The 26,671-nt window shown below is 45.1% G+C and overlaps 1 protein-coding gene across 2 annotated transcripts in view; it reads left to right on the top strand.

The window, feature by feature from the left end:
* Window positions 1-26,671, top strand: part of CPNE8 (copine 8) — a 112,608-nt gene that overhangs the window by 63,783 nt on the left and 22,154 nt on the right. For both annotated transcript variants that reach the window (XM_054988129.1, XM_054988130.1), the window contains 5 exons: window positions 918-979; window positions 7,240-7,286; window positions 7,657-7,838; window positions 15,939-16,066; window positions 26,457-26,559. In XM_054988129.1, the coding sequence (XP_054844104.1) occupies window positions 918-979; window positions 7,240-7,286; window positions 7,657-7,838; window positions 15,939-16,066; window positions 26,457-26,559 (522 nt within the window). The remainder of the gene's footprint in view (window positions 1-917; window positions 980-7,239; window positions 7,287-7,656; window positions 7,839-15,938; window positions 16,067-26,456; window positions 26,560-26,671) is intronic.

The raw sequence follows: 26,671 nt of genomic DNA, 5'->3' as shown, positions 1-26,671 counted from the left end.
TCCTGAGTATGCAGAAAAAGTCTTGTTTGTACCTGTCCTCATGGTGTAGGTTTTTTGATTCTCACCATGAAGGCCACCTTCAGAATCGGATGTAAAATAAGTTTATTTTTATCAAATGGCATGGGGTAGTTAATTTTTTTTTGTCAAAATGACTTTTTGATTCCCTGTGAATTAAATTGCTGATAATCAGGTTCACATTTGAATGCTTTGTGGTCATACACTGGGGTAATGTTGATTTAACTGAAATCAGGCACTTTAGAAGCTAAAATTTAAATGGTTTGCTTACTTCGCTGAAAGAAGAAAAGAGGTTAACTGAAAATCCTTCTGGTAACTGTTACTACTGCTATTTATAGCACCAGTAACAGAAGAGAATAGACTGCTCCATAGTATCTGGGGCTTTGTATACAGATTAGTATCATGCAATAAAATTAGAAAATATGAGTTTTATATAACTTTCCACTTGTTACAAGTTTGATTGCGTCATGTTGTGCTTGCAAATGAAGCTACCACTAAAATGTATTGATTCACCAATGGTAATAATTTTTGCCAGCCTTGTTTTATTGTTTTAACTTACGCAAAACTGTGTATACAGTGCTTTGATAATATAGTTATAGCTCTGTATTTACAAAAGAGCTGGTAGAGGAGGTGGCTGGAAAGAAGGAATCCTGCATGCAGAACAGCATTCATTGAAGGGAAGGTGTGTTAAGGGGGGACTGAATTGTCCCCAGATGTGGAGGAGGGAGGGTGAATGAGGATTTTTTAAAAAATTGTGTCATTTCCAAATTATGAAACACTTACCTTCCAACATCTGGGAAAATTTAAATAATGCCTCCAAAATGATAAAATCCTGTATTTGTATATTTGTGCCTGTTTCAAAAGTTAACATTCACGAATTGTTCTGTGTCACTTGCTCTCAGGTAACATTACTTTCCTTCCTAGTGGAAACAGAAGTTTCGTTCCTTGACTATATTAAAGGCGGGTAAGTGATAATTCTGATATAAGAAGGGTTTTCTAAAGGAATTATTGCTGATGTTATCTGCATAGACAATTGTTTGGTGTAAAAAATTATTTTAATAAAAAGATTAAAATCCCATTAATGGGGGGGAAAGAAAGAAAAAAGAAAATATATATAAGAAGAGAGAGAATTAAAAGAGAGACAAAAGAAACAGGAAATGAGAGAAAACAAGAAAAGAAAAGAAATAATACATATATACTAAACCATTTTCAGTTTTCTCTACAATACATATAACAACATTACAAACAATATACTTGTAGATGCATAGACAATTCTAAGTGCAGCATAAGATTTTATCTTGAAAGTTTATTTTTCAAGTACCAAGAGTTTTCCAACAAAGGCACATTGGATGGATAAACTATGCACTTAGCAGAACCTAGAAGGTTTTACTTGTCTTGGTATAATCCTCTCACAAGAATAATCTTCTCACAACTTCTATGTCATGTTCTCATCAACAGGCCATAATGTGCACCTATTCATCAAAATGTAGAGTTACACTTCAGTGGATTTAGATGGGTATAACCTACTTAGTATTGCACTTAGAGGCTGCAATCCTGTATGCACAACTGGGAGTTGAACTTGGTGGGATTTACTTATGAGTAGACCTGTTTAGGATTGCATGGTAAGTGACTTGTTAGGATTCAAAAACAAGCAAAGAATGAACAAGCAACTCTAGCTTTTTTTTTAGGGAGGGCGAAATTTGTTTTTCTTCCCCCTTTTTTAGTTTTTCCAAAATGCACCATTTTTTATTTAGTTCTGAAGGTTAAAAATCCTAATGAGGGCCATGGCTCACTGGTAGAGCATCTGCTTATTCATTTATTTAATAACAACAACATTCAATTTATATACCACTCTTCTGGACAACTTAACGCCCACTCAGAGCGGTTTACAAAGTGTGTTATTATTATCCTCATGACAATCACCCTGTGAAATGGGTGGGGTTGAGAGAGCTCTGAGACAACTGTGCCTGACCCAAGATCATGCGGTTGACTTCAATCAGAGGAGTGGGAAATCAAACCCGGCTCTCCAGATTAGAGTCCTGCTGCTCTTAACCACTACACCAAACTGTATTTAGAAAGTTTTTTATGGTAAGAACCTGCCTGTGGTGGCTTACCAAATAAAAGTAACAAAAACAAAACATTATAATACATTAATTAAAACACATTAATTAAAAAAAGCCCTAGGCCTGCATAAAAATAGATCATAAAAACAGACCCCAGACAGCTTAAAGCAACCATTTCCAGCCTAAAGTAATGTTTAAAAAATCAAGACCTTAATTAAAAACCTGGGTGAATAGAAATGTTTTGGCCTTGCATCTGAAAGAAAAGAATATCTGTACTAGGCAGGTATCAAGGGGAAGGCCATTCCACAAGCAACGTGCTACTACTGGAAAGGCTGTGTCTCTGGTAGCCACCTGCCTATCCTCTGAAGGTGGGGCCACAGAGAACAGGGCTTATGAGGCAGATTTTAACTGGTGGGCTGGTCAATAGGGCAAGTACCTTGGCCCTGAGCCATTTAGGATTTTAAATGTAAGAACCAGCACTTTGAATTGTGCCTGGAAACAAATGGGCACCCAGAGAAGATCTTTCAGATTCCCATCCTTGGCAATAGCCTGACTGCTGCATTTTGGATGAGTTGAAGTTTCCAGACCATTTTCAAAGGCAGTCCCATGTAAAGTGCATTACAATAATCTAACCTGGATGTAATCAGAGCATGGATCACTGTGGACAAATCCTGGTTTTTGAAGAATGGCTGTGGGTGGCATGTCAGCTGAAGTTGTTAAAAAGCACTACGTGCCACAGAAAAACACTGGACCTCCAACTGTATGCCAGAATCCAGCAGTAGAACTAGGTGTCATCGACATGTTGGTGGTTCCTTACTTCAAGTCCCCTTATGATTTCTCCCAGCAGTTCCATGGGCCAAGCTGCAAGTGACGAATGACACTTGAACGGCAAGTGAATAGACTCACATGTATTCCTCCCTGTTCACTTGCACTCCACTTGATCACATGTGGGACCTCTTGTAGCTTGGCCCCATGTCAATAATCAACATGGGGGACAAGACGGAACCCTGCAGGAGTCCATAGCATAAATACCACGGGGCTCAGCAACAATCCCCCAGAACCATCTTCTGGAATTGCCCAGTCATGTAATAGTAGAACCACCAAAGCATGATGCCTGCCCCCCCCACTCCCAACTCAACCAGCCTTCTGCTTGGCATGCAGAAGGTCCCAGGTTCAATTCCAGGCATCCATGTGTATCAGTGAGGACTCAGTTAATTAAATTTTTACCAAAAGAGGGAAGCAAAGATTCCCCTCCTTGAGTTGGAGAGTCTTTACTTGGGTTAGCTGTGAATTTAGACCCCTTAATTTTGCATTTGCCAAAATGTATGAAGCAGTGAAGAGCCAAAGGCAATATTTAGCAGCAGGAAGATGCCTCTTAACTAATGGGATAGAAAGTATGCATCTTTTGTGTGTAAACTAAAACATACAAAATTCAGAGGAATGAATGAACAAATAAAAATGTTGGAGGAAAGATGAAACATGGAAGAGAGACCGGAAAAGAAAATGAGAGAGTATTAACTAGACATGGGCACAAACCGCATTACGAACCAAAAAAACCCACAAACCGCCCAATCTTCCGTTCACGATTGGCAGTTTGTGAGTGTCCATGGCCAACGAACCAGCGTTCATTAGAGGCGCAGTTCGGTGCGTTCTTCCGCAGTTCGTGAAGCCAGACAGTCAGGCACTATCAATCAATTCCCTTGGAAATGGAGCCGGGGGAATTCCTGAATTCTATCTGCACTCCTTCTGTCGCCCTGGAAACCCGAATGGAAGCCCAGCTTACCTTGATCGGCAGGTCTTCCTTCCAACCATGGAGCTGCAAAGTGGTTACAACCTGGGAGAAGACACCCGGGGAAGGGAGGGGGCGGGGGTGTTCTATAGCCATGGACACTCCAATCTCATCCCTTCAAATCCTGATAAGCAGCTCTGACGGCCAACCACAGACCTCCTGTGTTGCTCAGTGGGACCTCAGCTTATAAAAAGCAGTGGTCTCCCAGGCTGGGTTTCACTTTCAGTGAGCAGTGGAGTGTGACAGAGCTGTTGCTTGCTACTTGCTAGCCTTTGGGGAGAGAGACAGAGTTTAATTGGAGCTTGGATCCCTATTGCAATCTAGACCAAACTTGGGTAATGGCTGGAGGAGAGCTTGTTAAACACTCCCTGGGATTATGAGCGCTCTAATTCCAACGGGGGCTGTTCTGACGCCCATGAACCTCGAACAGATTCAGCAATGGGAAAAGTTCATTGCGGTTCGCTGGTTTGGGCTTGTTGTTGGCACCAAACCACGAACCGCCGGTTCATTAAATTTTTTCGGTTCGTGCCCATGTCTAGTATTAACTATAGATTCAAAACATGCCTTGACTTGCAGTCATTTGAACATTTTTATACAGCAGTTAGCATCAGACTTCACCATCCCTTTCATCTGTGGTCCTTTAAACAGGCTGCCAATGATTGGTGGCCAAGTTATATGTATGCCTATTCCTTTCTTATTTAATTACAGAATTTTATGCTATAAATCAGACTGTATATTGTGTCTTTTCACCACGTGTTTGATAAATGAGAGCTCCTTCGGTGTAATGACAAAACGCACTCCTCTGCCCAGCAAGGACTGTTGCATACTTGTGGGAACATTAATCAATATATATTATAAGAACTACACATCTGTTGCAAATGTTCATGGTCTGACTCAGTGTAGCTCAAAAGCACATCCAAGTATGGATGCTGTCTATTTACACTGAATTGCTTTGCATGCTAATTATTTATTTATATTGTGGAATCTGTACACCCCTGTATAGCAAAGCTTTCAAGACAACTCACAGCAATTTATATTATTAATAAAACATACTGAAACAATGATAGAATCATGATAAAATTAAGGAACAGCAGCATAAAAGATAAGCAGAAATTGCACATTACAGATCTTATCTGATATTAAATACTTGGTGTCAGAGCACCTGCCCTTACCTTCCCCTGGAAGGAGGCAAGAGATGGGACCAAAAGTCTTGGGAGAGTGGGTTCCATAATGTCGGCATGATGACCTTGCCTAGGCTGGTTAGTAAACCCAAGTATGGAACAGCTGGACAGATGAATGTCACTAAACTAAAGGGTTCTCGTGTGTGTCCAAATTGAAAGCAATGTAGTATTAATTGGTACCATGTGCAGTCAGATGCATATTCAGGTAATATTTCTCTGCATCGCGTGGGTTTTAATGGAATGTGCCACTGACACTCATCCCAGAGATGGAAGGGTGCCTGGGCAGCACCTGTTGTCAGGGCCCGTGTGGGTCCTGTGAACATGCCTTCCTCTGCTTGCTGCAATGAAGTCCTGCTTATGCTTTGCCTCACGTGCACATGTGGGCTGCTGCTGGCATGGGATCTGTGCACAACAGGGCACTTTTGCTCCTCACTTCCATCCCTGTTATAGGATGATAACTAGGATGATAGCAGGATCGTAGCTAAGATTACAAAGTCTAATCAGATCTGTTTAGTTGGAAATAATTGTAAGTAGGGGTGTGTGGTCCGTTACTGATATACTGAATATATACCTGGATAATGGCTAAAGCAGCATTATTTGAGTATATCAAATCAAATTAGAGAATCCCAAATAAAATCAGGATACCAAATATATATTCCAAATATATATTCAGTTTTATCCAGCAAATTCAGCGCATCCAGTTTAAATGTGAACGCTGTCTGGCTGCTTCTCCAGGCTGTTTTTGTTACTTTGTTTCAGGGGAATGAGTGAGTGGCCACTGGACGTGCATTGTGGGAAGAGAGCTTTTCCCCCCTGCTTGTGTTAGCTTAAAGACAAGAGTTGCTTGCCTTACTGCTTGCTAGTGTTTCTTTACTTATATAGATTAAGAGTTGTTCTTGTTGCTTAAGCAGTTTATTTACTTGTTACAGTGTCCCTTGCTTCAGTTTGGTTCTGGTAGGATTCTCTATTTTGACTTTTAACATTCCCTTGCATTAGTTTAGTTCTCTACTATATATACTAAGATTAGTATAGATGTGAGAAATGAGTGGCATAGGCCTCTTGGTTCTGTTCTTCCTTACCTCTGGTTTGATGTTGGTTCCTTTTCTCCAGTTTGGTTCCAATCAAATTCCCTTGCTTCAGTTTGATTCTGTGAGGCTTTGTTGGTTCAACATGCATTGGGACTGGCTTTTCGCCAAGGGTTGCCCCCTTTCTTAAAGTTTCTTTGCCCCGGAAAGCCTTGGAATGTTCCCCCCTATAGGAAACCATGGAGAGTGGCTGGGGGCGGCTTGCTCAAGGGCCCATAGAATTGGATCCTGGGTCCAATCTTCAGGGAACTTGAGGGGAGGGTCTATAGTGGACAGGAGGGACTAGGGTCTCTGCAAATTGGATGGGGTTTTCTTGAAAAATGCCCCTGCAGCCCCCTGGATAGTTTCCCTCATAGGGAATAATGGCCAAATATATTTGGTGTTCTCTAAGAAAACAGAATCTGATTAGAGAATCTGAGCCGGATATCAGGAGTACTGAATATTTATAGCATTCCTTCTATCCAGATCTGAATTAGGTTGTTTTTGGTTTTTTGCTGCACACCCTTATTCAATAAGTAGTATTTAGATAGCTTTATTATTAAATTTGAAGTCCTGTTTCTTTGGCATAAGGGTCAATAGCTCTTTAAGTTAATTACACTAATTGGTCTGCTCCTGAAGTTTATATGACTGCTTTATGGTATGTGATTTTCAGCCAGGTGAGCACATTGGCTGTGATCCTCTAGAATTTTCACTGGCACAAGGAGGATAGATCGGTTTAAGCAATCTTCCCCATGGTAGCTTGAAAAGCTGCTCTTGGGGATGGGAGACTCTGGAATAGATTGGGTGGGATTAGAGGTCTTCTGTGTGTGGGGAGGGGGGAGAGAAATGGCAAAAGTCACACACCTCTGTACCTGCAGAAATTCTGCAATATCCAAGCTGTTGTGTTAGAGAAATTACTCTTTCAAGTAGTATTTTAGTAACAGATGCTTCTTCTTTTAATGGGGCAACACAATGTCAGCATGAGTATAATTTCAATATGGGGTGGATGAACTGTGACCAGAATTCCATGCATTGTAACTTGCATATTTTATTTATGTGGTATATTAATTGATTTCATTGTTTCTTTCCCTCTTAAGCATTATTCATTGTTCATATTTATTTCACAGGACTCAAATCAATTTCACTGTGGCTATTGATTTCACAGCTTCAAATGGTGAGTATTTTAGGCTAGAATTAAGAAACCACAATTTTCCATTTATTTTATTGTGTGTACTTAACACTTTTATTTGTTAAATTCCTACTTAGCCAAACAGGTTACAATAAGAGCAAACCTTGAATCCATATGTGATGTGGCACTTTGCTGTGAGGACTTTCATGGGTGTATTCTATAAATCTTAGCACTATTTGTTAAATTATTTTGAAAAATTATTTGGAGGAAAAATACCAAATTTATCTTTATAAGCTTGCTATTTCATACCCAAACAACTAATTAAAACTGTGCCACTTCAATATCTGGTTTTTCATACTTCTATGCAAAACTTGTTGGATAAAGCCATTGCAAATATGCCTTTTTGTTTCAATAGGCAATCCTGCACAGCCAACCTCCCTCCACTATATGAATCCATACCAGCTGAATGCATATGGAATGGCCTTAAGGGCAGTAGGTGAAATCATTCAGGACTATGATAGTGACAAAATGTTTCCAGCTCTAGGTTTTGGTGCAAAACTGCCTCCAGATGGAAGAGTATCTCATGAGTTTGCTTTGGTAAGAAATAGACATATCATTTTATTTTTATCTGTATGTTTATACTCCATGCTTCTTGTATTCATGGATCCATGTGGGCTGAAGTTCATTTGAGTAATGCAGTAGTGTTTTTTGAGTACAGTATGAAATTCTGCCCTTTTATTGTGGAAAGTTTTACTTATTAAATCACGACAAGCAAGGAAACCAAGCTCTCTTGACATTTTCATAGTTTATAAGGCTATCAGCCACTATAAGAGAGACGGTTCATCGTCTTGTCTTCTGTGCAGACACTCACGGGAACTGTGCATGTGCAGGCCAGCCACAGATATTCCAAAGCTCCTAGAGGTGTGAGGCGCTCGCCTAGCCTTTTTGCATGCTTTTCCCCCAGCCATGGCTATAAAAGATGGGGCAAGCAGCTCCCTCCCTCCATTCTTCTTCTGCTGCTGCTGAAGAAGGACATATGTTTTCTCTCCTCCTCGGTTCCATCACTCTATATGCAAGTTAGGGCCTTCTTCAAATAGTGTTCCCATTGTGGTACAAAGATGGCCCAATCAGGTGGGCACGACAAATGCCTTCTTGGTCTGGGTAAAGGCCATGATGCCTTGCACTATTCGGTCTGTAAGCAATTCATACTGAAAGGGCACCATGAAAAGGTGTCACGACTTAAAGTGGCTCTTTGGGAGTCAGCTGTCAAGGGCTCCACTGACTCCGATCTTCATGCCGAAGAAAAAGAACCACAGTGCCTGGAACAGGCCTCCTTGGTTCCACCAACATGTTTGACACCTCTCATGGCTCAGAAAGACAAGTCAGTTCCACCTCAGTGCCAGTCAGAGCCACCTTCTAAAAAAGGCTAAGCTCAAATCAAAACATGTCACTAAGCCATTGACCTCTAAGCCACACAAGAGGAAGAAATCCTCTTCTTCAGATCTAACCACTTTGCTTGCACCGAGCCCAACCAAGTTTTTGAGAATTCTATCCGCAACTCCCAGACGTCATTCCACTTCAGTTCCATCTCTCTCACGGAGTAAGATTCCTGAAGTCATAGAGCCGTCTACAGCCATTTCTCCACTGCCGTTGTCACCAATATGGCCTGTGAAAAGGCAAAGGAGTTCCTTGATTCCATCTGAAAATGACAATCACTTGGAACTAGCTCCTCATCATAGACACCATCAGTTCCATTACTCTCCTTATGGCTCCCCCTACCATTGCTATGCTTACAGATTTGAAGGCTCATTGGGTATGTACATGCTCCCTCATTACTTCTTCCATGACAAAGACCCTTAGGTTTTGGTTCACTCGGAACCAAGAAATAAAACTAAACCTACATTGGTTCCAGCCATGGTTCCAGAAGATAACGCTGCTCCAGAACCAACATTAACCACAGTACACAGTCTGATGATGACTCCGATGTCAGCTTGGATTTTGCATCAGAACCTCCACCAGAATTCCTTACTGAGGATTCTGCTGTGTCCCTGAGTGAGGATCTCTGATTATACACCAAGCAGTAAGTTAGGATGGTGAGGTCCTTGGACTTTGAGGTGACTTGCTGTGCTCCAACCTCTTTGGATCTGGTCTCCAGGGTCTTGCACTCGAAAGCAGCCGGACCAGTGGCATTTCCAGTCATGCAAGGGATGCTTGACATGACCAAAGATGTATGGACCAGACCATTTTCGACATCAAAAAAAGCTGGACAATACGTATAAGACCAAACAAGAAGGGTCAGGTTGTCTCTTTACTTACCCCCCTGCTAATTCTATTGTTACTAAGTCCCTCCAAGGTAAAGACCTTCAAAAAGTACGGGCCGTTCGGTTCCAATCGATAAAGAGGGCAAGAAACTCGGCATACTGGATTGAAAGGTTTATGCTTCTGCTGCTTTAACTTTTAGAATCAGTATTTATGAGGCCATCATGGCCTGTTTTTCTTATGGGAAAAGATACGCCCATATTTGAACCTAATTCCTGATGACAAGCAAAGGCTTACAAAAATTTTGCAAGGAGAAATTGTTAGAATGTATTATATGTTATTGGATAACTATGCTATATAGGATTTAGGATGGTTAAGGATTATATATTAAGAGGTAGTAAAGTTAATTAGATGAAGGGAATGGAAAACTCGGAAGTCAATGGAAAAGGGGGGGAAGGGTGGATATTATTATATGGGGTAGATAAAATAATGTGTTGTATGTGTGAATTGATATAATGACCCATCCAATAAAAATTCTTATATAAAAATTTTGCAAGGAGAAATTCTAAGGCTCTCCAAACAGCAGATTAAAACAGCCAGACATATTGGATATTGCCCTTTGAGAGCTATGGCCTCCGCTATTGTTATATGGAAGCATGCTTGGCTCAGAACCACAGCACTTCCCCCCCCAACCATAGAATGAGAGAGGGAGACCTTCCCATTGAAGCTGCAGACTATTTTTGTTCATTATGGACAAGGTACTAAAAAAGATTAAGAATGATAAGATGACAGTGAGATCATTGAGTATCACACCTCTTTACCCAAATCCATTCAGACTGAGATATCTCCCAAGGTCATATCCACCATATAATCCTACTATATAAAAGGCTAAGTGTATTCAAGACAACTCACTTCTACCCTGGTGCACCCCAAGAGGGCACTGCTATGGAGGGAAGTCCAGATGAGGCAGCCAGAACTCCAGAGAGCGTGCCACGGTGTGAAACCCAGGACGGGATCAGGTGTGGAGTAGGCAGCAATGCCTGTCCCTGCCTTCGTTCAGTTGGGATCAGGAGCAGAGCAGATGAAAATGCCTGCCCCCGCCTTCAACCAGCTGGGATCAGGAACGGAACAGGTGGCAATGCCCATCCCTGCCTTCACTCAACTGGGATCAGGAGCAGAGCAGATGGCAGTGCCTGCCCCTGCCTTCAGCCCGCTGGGGTCAGGAGCGGAACACTTGGCAATACCTGCCCCCCCATTCATCCAGCTTGGATCAGGATCAGAGCAGTTGGCAATACCACCACCCCCTGCCTGCACCTAGCTGGGATCAGGAGTGGAGCAGGTGGCACTGCCCACCCCACCCCCATCTTCACCCAGCCGTGATCAGGAGTGGAGCAGGTGGAAATGCCCACCCCACTGCCATCACCTAGCTGGGATCAGGAGCGGAACAGATGGAAATGCCCATCCCATCTTCACCCAGCCGAGATCAGGAGCAAAGCAGGTGGCAGTGCCCATGCTCTCCTTCATCCAGCCAAGATCAGTAGTGGAGCAGGTAGCAATGTCCGTACCCTGCCATCATCCAGGTGGGATCAGGAGTGGAGAAGGTGACAATCCCCACCCCCTGCTTTCACCCAGCTGGGATGAGTAGCAGAGCAGGTGGCAATGCCCCCCCATTCACCCATATAGGATCAGGTGTGGAGCTGGTGGCGATACCCACCCTCAGCATCGGAGCAGGTAGCAATGCCCCCCTCTTCACCCAGCCAGGATTAGAAGCCGAGCAGGTGGCAATGCCCCCACCCCTTCAACCAGCCGGGATCAGGTGAGGAGAAGGTGACAATGCCTTCCCCTTCACCCAGCCAGGAACAGGAGTGGAGCAGGAGGCAATACATGCCCCTGTTCAACCTGCCAGAATCAGGCGTGGTGCAGGTGACAATGCCCCCCCACTTCACCCAGCCAGGATCAGAAGCAGTTAACAATACAAAAAAGGCTGCCCCCACCGTAACTTGCAAAATAAAGGAAACTCCATGGGGGTTATAGTCAGTACTATATACAGTACACCATGTAAACTCTCAAAAAATAATTTAATCACTGTTTAGCATTTACAAATGACCAAAGTTACAACGTTCAATGTATATTTACACTTTCACTCTCACAATATTCAAAACAACATTCAAAGTATCCAGAATGAACCTGCAAAGTAAATTAACCAGTGTCCCAGTGACGTATCTTCTTAAAGGTCGCACAAGAACCAATGTCCTCTTTGTAGTCAGTTGAAATGTGATGTCACAATAAAATGACTGCGGGGATAAATTGTCCCTCCAAACTTGTTCCGACGCAAGCTACTTGTCCTAAACGGAAAAAAGAAAGAGACACGCCCAATCTGGGGCCAGCTGAAGCTCAGATTTCATCAATGCCTCATCAGGAGCGTCAGTCTCCTTGGTGTTCTATTCTTACAGCATGCGTTTTAAACATCTGTAAACACAAATACCTTCATGTAGCCAAACCTTCTACTCACATTCCATGACTTCAGTATGAAAATTAACTTACTCACTTATGCGTGCACCTCTTAGTATTCCCAATCGCGGTGAATCTTACACTTCCCACTGGTAACGTACGGCGGCCGTATCTTCTCAGGCGCGCCCCGTGTAAATCCAAGCCAATGCTCTTAAAGACCACCCACTCAGCTCTCACCCTAAACTTTAAAGTAACCACCGCTTCCTGCTGCTAAACTGAAACTAAAGAAAGCAATTCAACACCAGCTCATTGTTTAACCCTTGAGGTTTCACGGTGTGCAAGCGAGTGATCCAAAAAGCCTCCCTGCGTAAAAGAGCTACCTGGTCCCTTTGTACTACTTCCAAAACGGCAACCCGAAGAGAGTTGCTCTCATGATCACACTCTATGCAGTGCTGCACCAAAGGTGCTTCTAAGACCCTGTTCCTGATCCTTGAAAGACGTTCCAACATCCGTACAGGAGTGGAGCAGGTGGCAATTCCCACCCGCTGCCCTCACTCAGCTGGGATAAGTTGTGGATTAGGTGGCAATACTTCACTCAGCTGGTATCAGGAGAGGAGCAGGTGGCAATGCCCACACCCCTTCACCCAGCCGGGATCCAAAGCGGAGTAGTTGGTAATGTCCACTCTCCTGCACCCAGCCAGGATCAGGTGCAGAGCAGGAGGCAATCCTCCCCCCCTTCACCCAATCAGGATCAGGCACAGAGCATGTGGCAGGCATTCACTCAGCAGGGATCAGGTGCAGAGGAGGTGGCTATGCCAGCCGCCCCCCCCACCTTCATCCACCCGTGATCAGTGATGGAGGCAGAGGGAATGTCCGCCTGCCCGTCCACCCCTTTCTAGAGCCCATTGTATTTTTTCCCACAACGGGCTTTGTTGCTAGTAATGAATAATTGTTCCATTCTCAACCAATGCACGCAGCTCCCTCCCTCCGTTCTTCTTTTGCTGCTGCTGAAGAAGGACATGTGTTTTCTCTCCCCCTCGGTTCCATCACTCTATATGCAAGTTAGGGCCTTCAGTTCCATGGCGTTGAAGGCCTTCTTCAAATAGTGTTCCCATTGTGGTACAAACCATTGTTCTCAACAGCCTTCCTCCTCAGTCCCTGTTCAGCCTAGGAGGAGATACTTCTGAACCAAATCAAAGGACAGTTCTTGATCCCCAAAGGATCTGTCTGGCTCCATTAAATAACATCTTTGACACCAGTCCTTTTTGTGCCATGTCAGACAGCCACTCACTTCCTCTGCAGGCTTGGGAGTCGATCACCCAGGAGTCTTGGATGTTGTTCATAGTCAACTAAGACTGCTGCCTGTTGTTCAAGACAATCCTTCCAAACATCCCACCTCTTCACACCTTATTCATAGAGGAATTGCAGTCATTGCTGGGAAAACAGGGCATAGAACCGGTTCCACCCATTTGTAATGGAGTCTTTCCCCGTTATTTCATTGTGAACAAAAAGTCAGGGGGCTTCTGCCCCATTTTAGACCTTTGTTCCCCAAACAAGTTTATATTCCAAAAAATTTCAAATGTTATTGTTAAAAGATGTTTTACCCCTGTTAAGAGGTCAAGTTTAGTTCGCTGCTGTAGATTTAAAGGATGCATATTTCCATGTTCCAATACATGTTCAGAAAGTTCCTTTTGGCCTCTCCTTCACCCCTTGCATTTTATGAAGGTCATGGCAGTTTTGGTGAGGCATCTCATGAAAAGAGTGTACCATTTTTTTCCCTATCTCGACAATTGGCTGCTAGTAGTCCAGGCCAGAGAATCTCTGTCCCAGCATGTATCTCTGGTTCTTGCCATCCTTGACCTGTTGGGCCTGAGGGTCAATCTTGAAAAATAATCCTTGGTTTCCCAGCAGGAGGTAGTATTTGTGGGGGGCAGTCCTAGACTCCTCCCAAGCCCTTGCCTTTTCTATTCCTCACTCTAAACAAGATCCTTTCATACTGGTCCTGAAGAATCTTTTCTGTTAAAACAGCTTCATGCCCCCCTCCTGCGTAAGTGAGCTTGCTACTCTCTGAATGTGAGACTGCACAGATCTCATGAAGATGAAAACAGGGTTGCACTTACCTGTAACTATTTTTCATCGAGTGGTCTCCCGTGCAGGCACACATCCCTCCCTTTTGACCTGCCATGAGTTCTTTTTCTTACCTTCTGCACCGGTGGCTTAGAGAATTGAGGGAGGGAGCCACTCACCTCTGCCTTTTATATCCATGCCTGGGGGGAAAGCGCGTGAAAAGGCTAAGCAAGCTTCTTGTGCCTTTAGGAGTTTTGGAATGTCCCTGGCTGGCCTGCACATGCGCAGTTCCCATGTGTGCCTGCACAGAAGACAACTTGATGAATAACAGTTGCAGGTTGCCTGTTTTCAGCGGCAAGTATGCCTTTGCACTTTAGCTGCAATGAGGAAGAGGTTTTACGTCCTGCTTGTGGACTTCCTGGAAAACTCTGGCTGGATGCTGAGCTTGATGATGACTCCTGGTCTGATCCAGTAGGATCATTCTTTTGTTCTTATGGCATGAGCTGAATTTTTATTTAGAGTTTCTAAAATCACCAAGGATGGAAACAAGTATCAAAAAATGGTTGTGAGAGATGGCTCTTACCAAGACTGCTGGTTTCTTGTCTTTGTGCTTTTCACATAGTTCTTATGCCTTATTATTTGTGATGCTTCACAATTATTTGTCTCTTTCACCATCACCAAAGACTATGTAAAAACAAGTGAGGATCTGCAATACTTGTGTGTGTGTGTGTGTGTGTGTGTGTGTGTGTGTGTGAGAGAGAGAGAGAGAGAGAGAGAGAGAGAGAGAGAGAGAAATCCTATCCTTAGTTGCCTACCTAGTTGAAGTGTTGCCATCTGTCTCCTTGTCTCCTTCCTATAGTTGCTCCCCCAGCTGTGTGCCTCAGGCAGTGTGGAGTGGTGGTAGCAGCAGCTCCTACTACCTCGCTTGTCTGCAGTTCTGTCATGTCACTGCTGGAGGAGGCAGTTCCTCATCCTTCCACTTATCTCCAGCGCTGCCATCTTGGTGGCTGGATATGGGTGGTGAGCCTTGTGCCCCCTCCACTGCCCATCTTGAACAGTGCAGCATTGGAGGCCAGAGGGCAGCACAGCTCTAGCTGTTCCCTTGCCTGCCTTCAGCACAGATGCTGCCTTAGGGTCTGAGGGGGCAGCCAGGGTTGGGCTCTGGATCCTGCATCTCTTTCCCACTCACCTCCAGTGCCACTTCCTCTGCAGCTTGGGGGAAGCGGCTGCTTCCTCTCCTTCTCTTGTCTGCCTCCTGTTCCTCTTCCATTGGTGTGCCCTCAGCAGCTGATGAGAGCAGGGACATGGGCTTCAGCTTCCTTTCCTTTCCCCTGCCCTCCTCCTGCCTGCAGAACAGTTCTCTGCACTTGCACAGTCAACTATTTCTGTTTTTGGTGGGGAGGTTATAAATCCCCTTCTTAGTTTTAGAATTTTTCTGCAAACCTGAGTGTCTGGCCAAGTCTGTTGAAATGCATGTTTTCATTCCACATAGCCCCAGTCTGTGGATTTAAGTATCTACTGATGGGGCCACAGTAGAAAATTAGATATATTGATTATGATTACAAGTCAATTTTATTTGAGAGAAGGTCAGTGGAGAAAAGTAAGTACCACAACCTTTCTGTGGTAGAAGCATGAACTATCCAAATTTTTGAGTACTGGATTTTCATTTTGCCAAAAGTTTATACTAATATCTGTAGCATTCTTTGATGATACATTTTTTATCAAAAAGGGAAAAAAGAATAATTTGGATATTTCTTACTTCCTAATATGTAAAAGCAGGGAGATGACTAACCTGTAGTTTGGGGTTCTTTCCTGCATTGAGAATTCAATGTCAGTCTTGGACTCTCATGTACAGCATTTTTTTAGCAACAATCACAACAGTTAGCTATTAGTTTCTTACCCTTCTTCTTTCACTTACAGAACGGAAACCCTCAAAATCCTTACTGCCATGGAATAGATGGTGTAATGGAGGCATACTACAGGAGTCTAAAATCTGTACAGCTTTATGGACCAACGAACTTTGCTCCTGTTATTAACCATGTAGCAAGGTAATGATTATGACAGCTGTTCAGAGAAAATTTAGTACATTGACCTTTATTGTCCATATAATTATACTGAAGTCTTAAAGATGTTCACTGATGACCAGGAAGGCAAAGCTGTATCTGTTCTCTCACTCATGTGTTTGTGTTCTAGCTTAAGCATTTTCCCACACAAGGCTTCTATTGCCTTTATATTTATGTAAAAGAAAAGAATTTGTATAGCTAATGAGCATTGCGGCCAGTATTTCCTTGACATTCTTTGAAATTCACAATACAAACTACTTGAATTGTATTAATGATTTGAAGCTTCACGTGTTAAAAAACCCACATAATACTCAGTGCAGGTCGTCACTGGCATTGGTTGTATATTCTGTGCGTTTGTTTCTAGGGACAGGTTGGCATTTGTTTATTTACCATTAACCTAGCAGTTTAGCAGAATCCCTGGCTGCATAGATGGATGTTATCTCTAGCCTAGTGTTGGAGGTCCCCAGATTTATGCAGTTAATAGACACTACAATAGCCATGACAGCTTACTCTTTTCTGGTTTAGCTGTGGATTTCATGGTAATCATAGAGCATGAAATATTGCTTTCCTGCAATTTCTGTGCAATAAATTGGTGAACTAGTACTTGGCAAAATATGGTTTAAGCCATTGCCGTAATCAAATTGTTGTCTACTTAAGGAATGTTTGAATTTGACCATTCTTCTCCACAAGAGTGGAAGTTCAGTTAGTGTAGTCTGTCCCCAGAGACAGTTGGATTTTGGAATGTTCTGGGAAAATATTTAAATGATAGCAATGATAATTCTGTCAAAGCCCTTGCCCCAGGAGATGAGGGCAGTTGTCAGCATATCTGTCTTATGGAACCTGTTCCCTCAGTGGGGATCCCCCAGTCCCAGCCTCCGCCTCCTCCACGTCTCACCTGGTCAGCAAGGGAAAAGGCATGGAAATGGGGCAAGAACCCCCCCCCCTGAAGTGTGCTCCTGTGTGCTCCAGAACACTTCCACTTCATTCCCAGCACAACATGGAAGCAACAGGTCACACCAGGGGCCAACTGAGGAAAAATTTGCCCCAGTTGAGCCCAAACACTAGATTGGGGGCCAATTTTTACCCAGTAGGCCCCTGGCGCAACCCGCCAGTTCCGTGTCACACAGCAAATTATGTCACTCCCAGTGTGACGCAGAAGTGCTCAGGAGCGTGCGTGCACAGTGTGTGCGTGTGAGGCAAGTCTCTGGATCAGGCCCCTAGCCCACACACACATCATCCCCCGCTTTCATGACCTGGGGACCTGACAATCCTACAATTCTGTCTACAACAAGATGAAAGTTTTATTTTATAGTGAAGGAAAAGTAAACTTTGGATGTTCTGTTCAGTGTCAGACTATGGAATCCCTGTTATCTAGAGTTCGTCTCCCCCTTCTGCAAGAAGCACAAATTCTTGATTTCAAAAGGTTTATTGAAAGACTAGGCTCTGACGCAAGTATCCATATTCCAAGGCCTAGAAAGGATCTTGGCTGAACACAGTCATTGTCGAGAATGGGAAAAGAAAGCACAACATGTGATACATCAAACCCTTCATTCCCAGCCTCCCCCCATTTTCCATGGTGATGAGAACTTCGCTGTGGGAAGGCTCATCTCATCAAGGTCTCTGGCTGTAGAAACAGATAAGAATATTGATGGTTGTTGTGGGTTTTCCTGGCTGTATTGCCATGGTCTTGGCATTGTAGTTTCTGACGTTCCAAGACCACGGCAATACAGCCCGGAAAACCCACAACAACCATCGTTCTCCGGCCGTGAAAGCCTTAGACAATACATAGATAAGAATATTCTCTCCCATGGAAAGCGCGGTCAAAATAACACCTGGACCTGGAGGGAGGGAAAGGCTAACAACTACAGTATTAAACATGGCGTAGCTCTGACTAAAGAACATGATAGATCCTGACATTCTGCCCCCCTTAAGACCCCTCCTCTCACCCTTCTGGTCCCACTTTTTCAGGGTACCTAGAATGGAACTTAGCAAAGAGCCTTGGGGCTCTGACCTGTGAAGCTTCCACCCACTCTCTGTACCCCTCCTCAAAGTCTTTCCACCTAACTAAGTAAAAGAGTTTATTATGTTTGCATTTTGAGTCCAAAATTTCTTTTATTTCATAGTGTACTTGGCCATCAATAAGAGTTGGATGGGGTATCGGTTGTTCAGGATGCCATTCATCTGGGGGTGGTGCCTTTTTCAGTAGGCTGATGTGAAACGTGGGGTGTATATGGCGTAGATTCTTTGGGAGTTCAAGTTCTGCAGTCACCCCGTTTATGACTTTTTTAATTTCAAAAGGTTCCAAATATTTTAATCCTAATTTTTTGCTGGTTTGCTCTGTTTTAAAGTTTTTGGTGGAGATGTAGACTTTTTCCCCAGGTTGCAATTCCCACTGCTCCACACGATGGCAATCAGCATACTTTTTATAATCCGCTTTCACTTTGGCCAAAGTCTTTTGAATTAATGTCCATTGCTTGGAGATGGAGGTCCACCAATCTCCCAAGTCCCCGTCTTGCTTGCTTTCTGGTTGTAAGTCAAACGGAAACACAACTCCTTCATAGCCATGCACAATTTTAAAAGGTGTTTCTCCCGTGGAACTGTGGACCGAACTGTTATACGAATATTCTGCTAAATGGATCAGGTCGGTCCAGTTATCCTGCTGAAAATTAATGTAACACCTGAGGAATTGTTTTAACACTTGATTTAGCCTTTCAGACTGCCCATCGCTCTCGGGATGGTAAGCGGAGCTTAACCCTTGTTCAATGCCCGCCAATTGTAAAAGCTCCCGCCAAAAGTTGGCAACGAATTGTGCACCGCAATCTGAAATCACCTTGGCAGGAAAAGAGTGCAGTTTTACAATATGTTTCATGAACAAACTGGCCAGCTTTCTAGCTGTAGGCACGGTGGTGCACGGAATAAAATGAGCTTGTTTGGAAAACAAATCCACTACTACTAGAATACAAGTACAACCTTTTGAGGGGGGTAGATCAGTGATAAAGTCCATAGAGATCACCTCCCAAGGCCGGTTGGGAGCTTCCAGGGGCTGTAGCAGTCCAGGAGGCTTCCCCCTTCTAGGCTTGGCCATAATGCAAGTAGGACAGGAAGACACATATTGTGACACATCCCTTCTCATTCCTGGCCACCAAAATTGCCTTTGAACCAAATGTAAAGTCTTTAAATAACCGAAATGGCCTGCGGTGCGGGCATCATGACATTGCTGTAACACATCTTTCCTGAGGCTAGCGGGAATATAAAGTTTGTTTTCTTTAATCCAGTCTCCCGCTGCCGTTTGAGACATTTTTCCTGTGGGCGCTCGCTCCCCCTCTTTTTCCACTTCGCTTTTCACTTTAGCTCTCCACCCACTTGGCTCACTCTGCTGTTTGGTTGCTTGGCTACAAGTGGTGACCACACCTCCCAACTGACGGGGAGAGAAGACAGTATCAATAGTCTCCTCCCATCTGCTTTGCAATTGGGGCATGCGCGAGAGAGCATCCACTAAGAAGTTGGATTTGCCTGGAAGAAACTTTAGGGTGAAATCAAACTTTGAGAAGAATTCGGCCCACCGAAGGGGGGTGCGCAAAGCTTCTAAGTTTTTGTGGTCCGTCCACACCTCGAACTGATGATGTGCCCCCTCCAGCCAGTGCCGCCACGTAGAAAGGGCTACCTTGACTGCAAAAGCTTCCTTCTCCCAGACATTCCAATTACGCTCAGCCTCAGTGAATTTTCTAGACAAGTATGCACAGGGCCGTACTTTTCCGTCCTCCCCTCTCTGCAAGAGAACTCCTACAGCCGCATCGCTTGCATCCACTTGCACTATAAAGGTTTGGTTTTCATCTGGGTGCTGGAGGACCGGTTCGGAAGTAAATTGGTCCTTCAGTTTCTCAAATTCCACCTGGCATTCTGGCCCCCAGCTAAGCTTGCTTGTGGGTTTAGCCGTTTGCTCTCCCCTCCCTTTTGTCTTTAGTAGATCTTTTAATGGGAGGGCAATCTGGGCAAACCCTTTAATGAATTGTCTGTAAAAGTTGGCAAAGCCCAAGAAAGATTGTAGTTGCTTTCGGGTAGTAGGGGCTTGCCATTCCTGCACGGCTTTGATTTTAGCCGGATCCATTTTTAAACCTTGTCCTGAAATGCGATAGCCCAGGTAGTCCAAGTCAGTCTTATGAAATTCACATTTGGACAATTTGATAGGGAGTTTATGCTGTATCAGGGTGGTCAAAACTTCTCTGACCAACTTAATATGTTCCTCTCTGGTTTCTGTAAAAATTAACACATCATCCAAGTAAACGACCACTGCCTTATATAAAAACTTATGTAGCACCTCATTGATCATGGACATGTAAACAGCAGGTGCTCCAGATAAGCCAAAAGGCATGACAAGGTATTCATATTGGCCTAATGGCATATTGAACGCGGTTTTCCATTCATCCCCTTCCCTGATTCTAACATGGAAATAAGCATCTTTTAAGTCCAACTTTGAAAAGATCTTACCCTGCGCCACCACACTTAGTAGGTCCCAAATCAGGGGAATTGGGTAGGCATTGGTCATGGAGACTGCATTGATGCCTCTGAAATCCGTGCAAAGCCTCAACCCCTCATCCTTTTTCTTTATGAATAGCACCGGTGCGGCATGGGGGGAGCTGGCCGGGCGGATGAAACCTCTTTCCAGGTTTTTATCTATGAACTTTCGGAGCTCCTCTCTCTCAGCTGGGCTCATGGAATAAAGCTTCCCTTTTGGCAGACATTCCCCTGGGATCAGTTCAATTGCACAATCCGTTTTTTGGTGCGGTGGTAAGCTGTCCGCCTCTTCCTGACTAAAAGCTTGTGCCAAGTCACTGTATTCCACCGGAATCAGGTTGAGTTCTTCCGCTGAGAGCAACGCTACTTCTAAGTTCAACGAGGACTCTTCCTCCCAGTTCTTTTGCCAATGATGACTTCTGCAATATTCCGGATCGAACACAATCATACCTTTGGCCCAGTTAATGTAAGGGTTATGGTCCCACAGCCACCGACTGCCTAGGATGAGGGGATATATTTGCCACTTGGCTAACGATATAGGACCGGCTCTCTCAATGTTTGCCCATTCAAGTGGGTACCAGCTCCGTTTCTCAGACAGCTGGGTTCATATTTGAACCGTCCATTTGTTCAAATATAATTGGACTTTTAAGTTCCCGGGTTTCTAGTCCCAAGCCATTTATTAGGACAGGTGCAATAATGTCTCTTGAGCAACCCGAATCGATTAAAGCTTGCACCTGGATATGAGTTACCCTCCTTGGATTAGTTAACATTACTGGAACGAATAAAATGGCCCCTCTCTCTCTCACCTCTGCTGGGGTGGACTCCTTTGCGATCTGCTGTTGGGGCCTCCTCACGACAGATCCATCTCATTTCCCGATTGCGGGCTGGGCGTATCCGCCTCTGCCAAATGGACATCAAGTTCCATCTGCACTTCTTCGGTTTCTAGCCCTTTGTCTAGGTGGCCCCGTCTTGGCATTCCTCTACCTCGACTTGTTCTCGGGGCCGGAACTGGGCGAGTGGTTGAGGGAGGTGGTTGGGCTCGCGCTCGAAGAGGGCACTGGGCCGCGAAATGCCCGCTGTTCCCACACTGCAAACAAAGGCCCTGCCTCCATCGGGTTTTTCGAGCTCCCCTAGCCAGTGGTGCTCCACGAGCCCCTCTCACTACGGGCGATGGTCTTCTATATCCCATTGTCTGCTGCTGCTCCACAAGGCAGACTACTTGGGTACGGTTTTCCACCTCACATGCCAGTTGTATCCATCCCATCAGAGTCGGGGGATCATCTTGCATTAAAGCTCGATCGAGCAATCTGGGATTCATTCCATTGCGGAACATCACTATTTTCGTCCCTTCCTCACGATGGGGGCACTTGGCTGCAAGTTGACGAAACTTGGCTGCATACTCTGTCACAGGTTGAGATCCTTATCTGAGGGTCTGTAGCTCAGTATGTGCTCTCTCTTCCTCTAAAGAATCTTCATATTGGGCTCTAAGTGCAGCAATAAAGTCCTGTAAAGTGTCCAGTTCCGGAGCCCCTGAGTAATATAGAGTCACATACCATTCTGCTGCTCTGCCTTCTAGTCTGGACACTAAATGGGTGACCCGGCTCTCCTCGTCCGGGAACAAATAGCCCCACCGATTGAAAAACTGGAGGGCTTGTACTACGAAAAATCCCAGTTTGTGGGTATCTCCGTCAAATGTTGCCTCCAATTTAATCCACCCCATAGGTAACTCCGCTCCACCTTGCCGTCCCTGGGCTAGCGGCAGAGGGCCAAATTGCGATGGCTGTTGCGGCTGTAGTCGGAGGGGAGCCGGCACTCGACCCGGGATCTGCTGAGGTCTAGGCGCTGGTCCCGCTGGTCCCCCCAGTGCCTGTCCACCTGGTCTAGCTGGTCTCCTTGGAGGCCCCACTTGCCCTGCTGGCGGTTGTGGTAGCGGTCTCGGGGCAGGTAACTGTGGCAGCGGCAGAGGCTGCGGGGCTGGCATGGGTTGCACCAGCGGCGGCGGCACAGGTAGCGGGGCTGGCATGGGTTGCACCGGTGGCAGCGGCTGCGGGACTGGTATGGGTTGCGCCTCGGCGGCGGCACAGGTAGCAGGGCTGGCGCGGGTTGCGGCGGTGGCGGCGGCGGCAAAGGTTGAGGGGCTGGCACAGGTTGCACCGGCGGCGGCGGCAGCTGTTGCAGGACCGGGGCCAGAGGTGGCGGTGGCGGTTGTTGTGGTTGCAGAACTTGAGTAGCTGGTGGCGGCACCGGTTGTTGAGGCCCAGGTTGGGCTTGAACTGGTGACTGGGGTCCTGGAGCAGGCAGCGCAGGGGGCAGCTGAGCTCGAGCGTGCACCCCTCCTGCCTCCCGGGCTTGAGAAACCAGCAAGGTGGAGCCCTCACCCTGCACCAGCAGGCCTATTAGATAGACAGCTTGGGCCAGGTCTCCTTCCATCGCATCCAGCCAGCCTTCTAGCCGCCGGTAATGGGCAGGAGTGCCGTAATCCACCTCCTCCCCCTCGCCAGGCCCGGTCTGATCTGGCCCAAGCAGGGTCTCTTCCCAGTCGCGCTGCTGTCTATCCGCTTCTTCCGCAGCATCACCTGAAACCCCCTGAACCCAATCTTCACCGGTCGAGGTCACCTCCGAGGTTTCCCTTGGGCGTTTCTGCCCTTTTGCAGCACTAGCCGTCCAGCCCTTTGCCATTCCCATAACGGCCAGTATTCCATACTGTACCACATGAGCTTGATTTTGTAATTGGTTTCAACGTGGGTCTGCAGCTGGGGCTCCTGCGCCAGCATCCCAAGTTCCACTTGAGCCCACATCTGTGTAATCCCAACTTAAGAGTTCATTGCGCGCAGTCTCCCAGTTCTGAGGCCCACTGGCCTCCCCCTGTTGGACATCCTCCACCAGGCGCCCGGCCTGCGCATCCCATCTAAACCACTGTTGGGGGCTGGTCCGAGTAGTGCCTGCCGAGGGTGTGGATAGGCAACCCGTTTCCCAAACGGGTCCTCCCGTTGCTCCCTGCTCCGTCAACCCGATGGTCCGACTTAGATCAATCATCGAGTGGGAGAACATGGTGCCAGCTTGCCTCTCCCTGGATCCCGGGGACTGGAGCCCCACTGCCGAAGAGTTGGCAACGACAGCAGCTGTTCACATTCACGAATCCCGCTCGTTCTAGGTCGAGCTCCCTCAAGAGTTGCTTGGTCCTGCCCGGTACCACCGGCAGGCAGTTTAGTAGTCCCGGCACCCTCCTGTCCAGGCACAGACGGATCAGTCAGGTTCCCGCTGGTATCCATCCTCCCTGGGTGAGGGGTCGGGGGAGTAAAAGTAAGATTCTCGACAAAATGTCAGACTATGGAATCCCTGTTATCTAGAGTTCGTCTCCCCCCTTCTGCAAGAAGCACAAATTCTTGATTTCAAAAGGTTTATTGAAAGACTAGGCTCTGACGCAAGTATCCATATTCCAAGGCCTAGAAAGGATCTTGGCTGAACACAGTCATTGTCGAGAATGGGAAAAGAAAGCACAACATGTGATACATCAAACCCTTCATTCCCAGCCTCCCCCCATCTTCCATGGCGATGAGAACTTCGCTGTGGGAAGGCTCGTCTCGTCAAGGTCTCTGGCTGTAGAAACAGATAAGAATATTCTCTCCCATGGAAAGCGCGGTCAAAATAACACCTGGACCTGGAGGGAGGGAAAGGCTAACAACTACAGTATTAAACATGGCGTAACTCTGACTAAAGAACAAGTTAGATCCTGACATTCAGGACCAACTTTATACAAATGTAGCTTACTGAGAAAGAGAGATGAAGATAGAACATATATGGTGTCAGAGTGGAAAAAACACCAATAACTACCAGACTACCTTGGACTTTAAAAGCTGTCTAGTTTTACCCCCGGTTTCCTAATCTTTTAAATTAAATGAGAGCCATTTTAAACCACAGACCTCTGTCTGCCCTGCAGTTTCCTAATAACCTTAAATGACTCTGAGTGAGAACCATCAACCAGAGTGTGCCCTAGTAAACCACCACACTAAACAGCTCCCTTTCACCTGAAGTGACAGGAGACTGAGGAAGACCCTCCCCTGCCTAAGGAACCTCCAAAACTTCCCTCTCTGACACTAACAGCCCCTTTAGCAGCTTTCCCCCCCTTCTGTGCCCCCTCCCTTCTCCCACTGTAGTTTCTGTGTGCCCTGATTGGCCATTGCTGGCTTTCTTTCCAGAACACAAGGGTGCAAAGGGATTGGCAGATACTGAAAAAACGATTGTCTTCGCCCTGTCCTTTGCAGTGGGTTAACAGTTTGGGAGTTAAAACTGCAATTGACGTTTCCTCAGTCTAGGTATGATTTTGACTTTAGAATTTACAACAGTGGAGCATCATAAAATATATTTCACAGTGCAATCTTAAGCAGAGTAACACCCTTGTTAGTCTACTGTCAATCATTTAGATCATCAATTTCAGGTTCAAACTTTTAGAAGAGCTTAGAGACCAGGCTTATAACAGCCAAATTTTCTCACTGGTGTGCAGCCATAAGATGGTCCTATGATAGGAACTGTAATATCACATGTAATTGTATGTTCTTGTTAACCATATATAGATCTGCTGAGAATGCTAGAAGCTGGCCAGCAATTAAAAATTAACATAATTATACATGGGTTGGTTTACATAATTATTACTAGGTTTTTCCGTCTTAGTAGCTGTCTCCTCTTGGGTGACTGGTAGTTTTGTTTCTATGGGAAAATGCCTTACATAGGAAACAGGTTTACATGGTTGACAAAGAAGTTTACAAGAATGGGAAAACCTTTCTGAATTATTTTAACTGCCAATAGCACAATATAACAATGTAGCGTTTCACATTATTCATGCAGATGTCTTTAAAAATTGGGTGAAGTCTGTGGTCCCTAACTAATTAGCGGAGCATCTAAGTCCCCTCCCTTCAATACAAAAGTCTTTTTGAATAATTTGGTTTTGCATTATTTGTGGAAAGCCAGGAGATTTGGGGCTCTCCTAACCTCCTCAGGCAGGCCGTTCCGCAAGGTAGAGGCCACCACAGAAAATGCATGTGTATGGGCAGCTGTTGATTTCATCCATGTGTAGGTTGGCACCTGCAGGAGACCCTATTCAGATGAGTGAAGCAGCCATGGAGGAATGTAGGGGGAAAGTGGTCCCGTAGGTATGCTGGTGGATCAAGGCCATGAAGAGCTTTGTATGTGACAGCCAATACCTTGAACTGAGCATGGTAACTGATAGGAAGCCAATGGAATGACTGCAGAATGGGAGTGATATTCATGCTCCTGCTTGCTCCTGATAACAGTCTCTTAGTTAACTTAGATGGGAGACCTATGTATAGTGCATTACAATAGTCAAGTCTTGATGTTACCGTAGCATGCATCCAGGTGGCCAAGTCGAGGTAGGAAACCATTTTCCAGGCTAGAGTGAGGTTGTAGAAAGCATTTTTGTGGCTGCCTTAACTTGCTTTTCTAGTAGTAGAGCTGGATCCAGTATAACCCCTAGGCTCTTAACTGGGTCTGCAGGGGTTAGACAAACAAAAAGTGGGGAGTACAATGTCCTTCAAGATCTCTGCCTTTTCCAAAAGCATCACTTCCTTCTTGTCTGGGTTCAATTGCAATTTGTTAGTTTTCAGCCATTTGACCACCGCTGTCATGCAGCGATCCAAGATTTCTACTGCATCCTGTGGGGACCATAAGAGTCTTCAATTTCATAGTTAATGAACATGCTACAGTTCATGATAAGTTTTATGCTTACTTTTTTGAAATGTTGTATATGGTTTATTATTTCATTTCAGGAGTGCATAGGTATAGATTTAAAGACAGTAACATTTTATTCAATGATGTTAAAACTGGTTTTCTGTGTGTTTTCTAGATATGCTGCCTCAGTAAAAGACGGCTCCCAGTATTTTGTTCTTCTCATTATTACAGATGGGGTAATTTCTGACATGGCTCAAACAAAGGAATCTATAGTGAATGTAAGCAGTATTTAAATTTGGCCTTGAATGAAAGCAATGTATTTTAAAACAAAATAACTAATGATTTAGGTTGGCTTTGTAAAACATTGGAGATTGAATGTTTGGGTTGTAC

The sequence above is a fragment of the Eublepharis macularius genome, chromosome 9 (assembly GCF_028583425.1).
Source record: "Eublepharis macularius isolate TG4126 chromosome 9, MPM_Emac_v1.0, whole genome shotgun sequence".
Lineage (NCBI taxonomy): Eukaryota > Metazoa > Chordata > Lepidosauria > Squamata > Eublepharidae > Eublepharis > Eublepharis macularius.
Note: the sequence above shows the minus strand (reverse complement) of the source record. Positions and strands in the feature narration are given on the sequence as shown.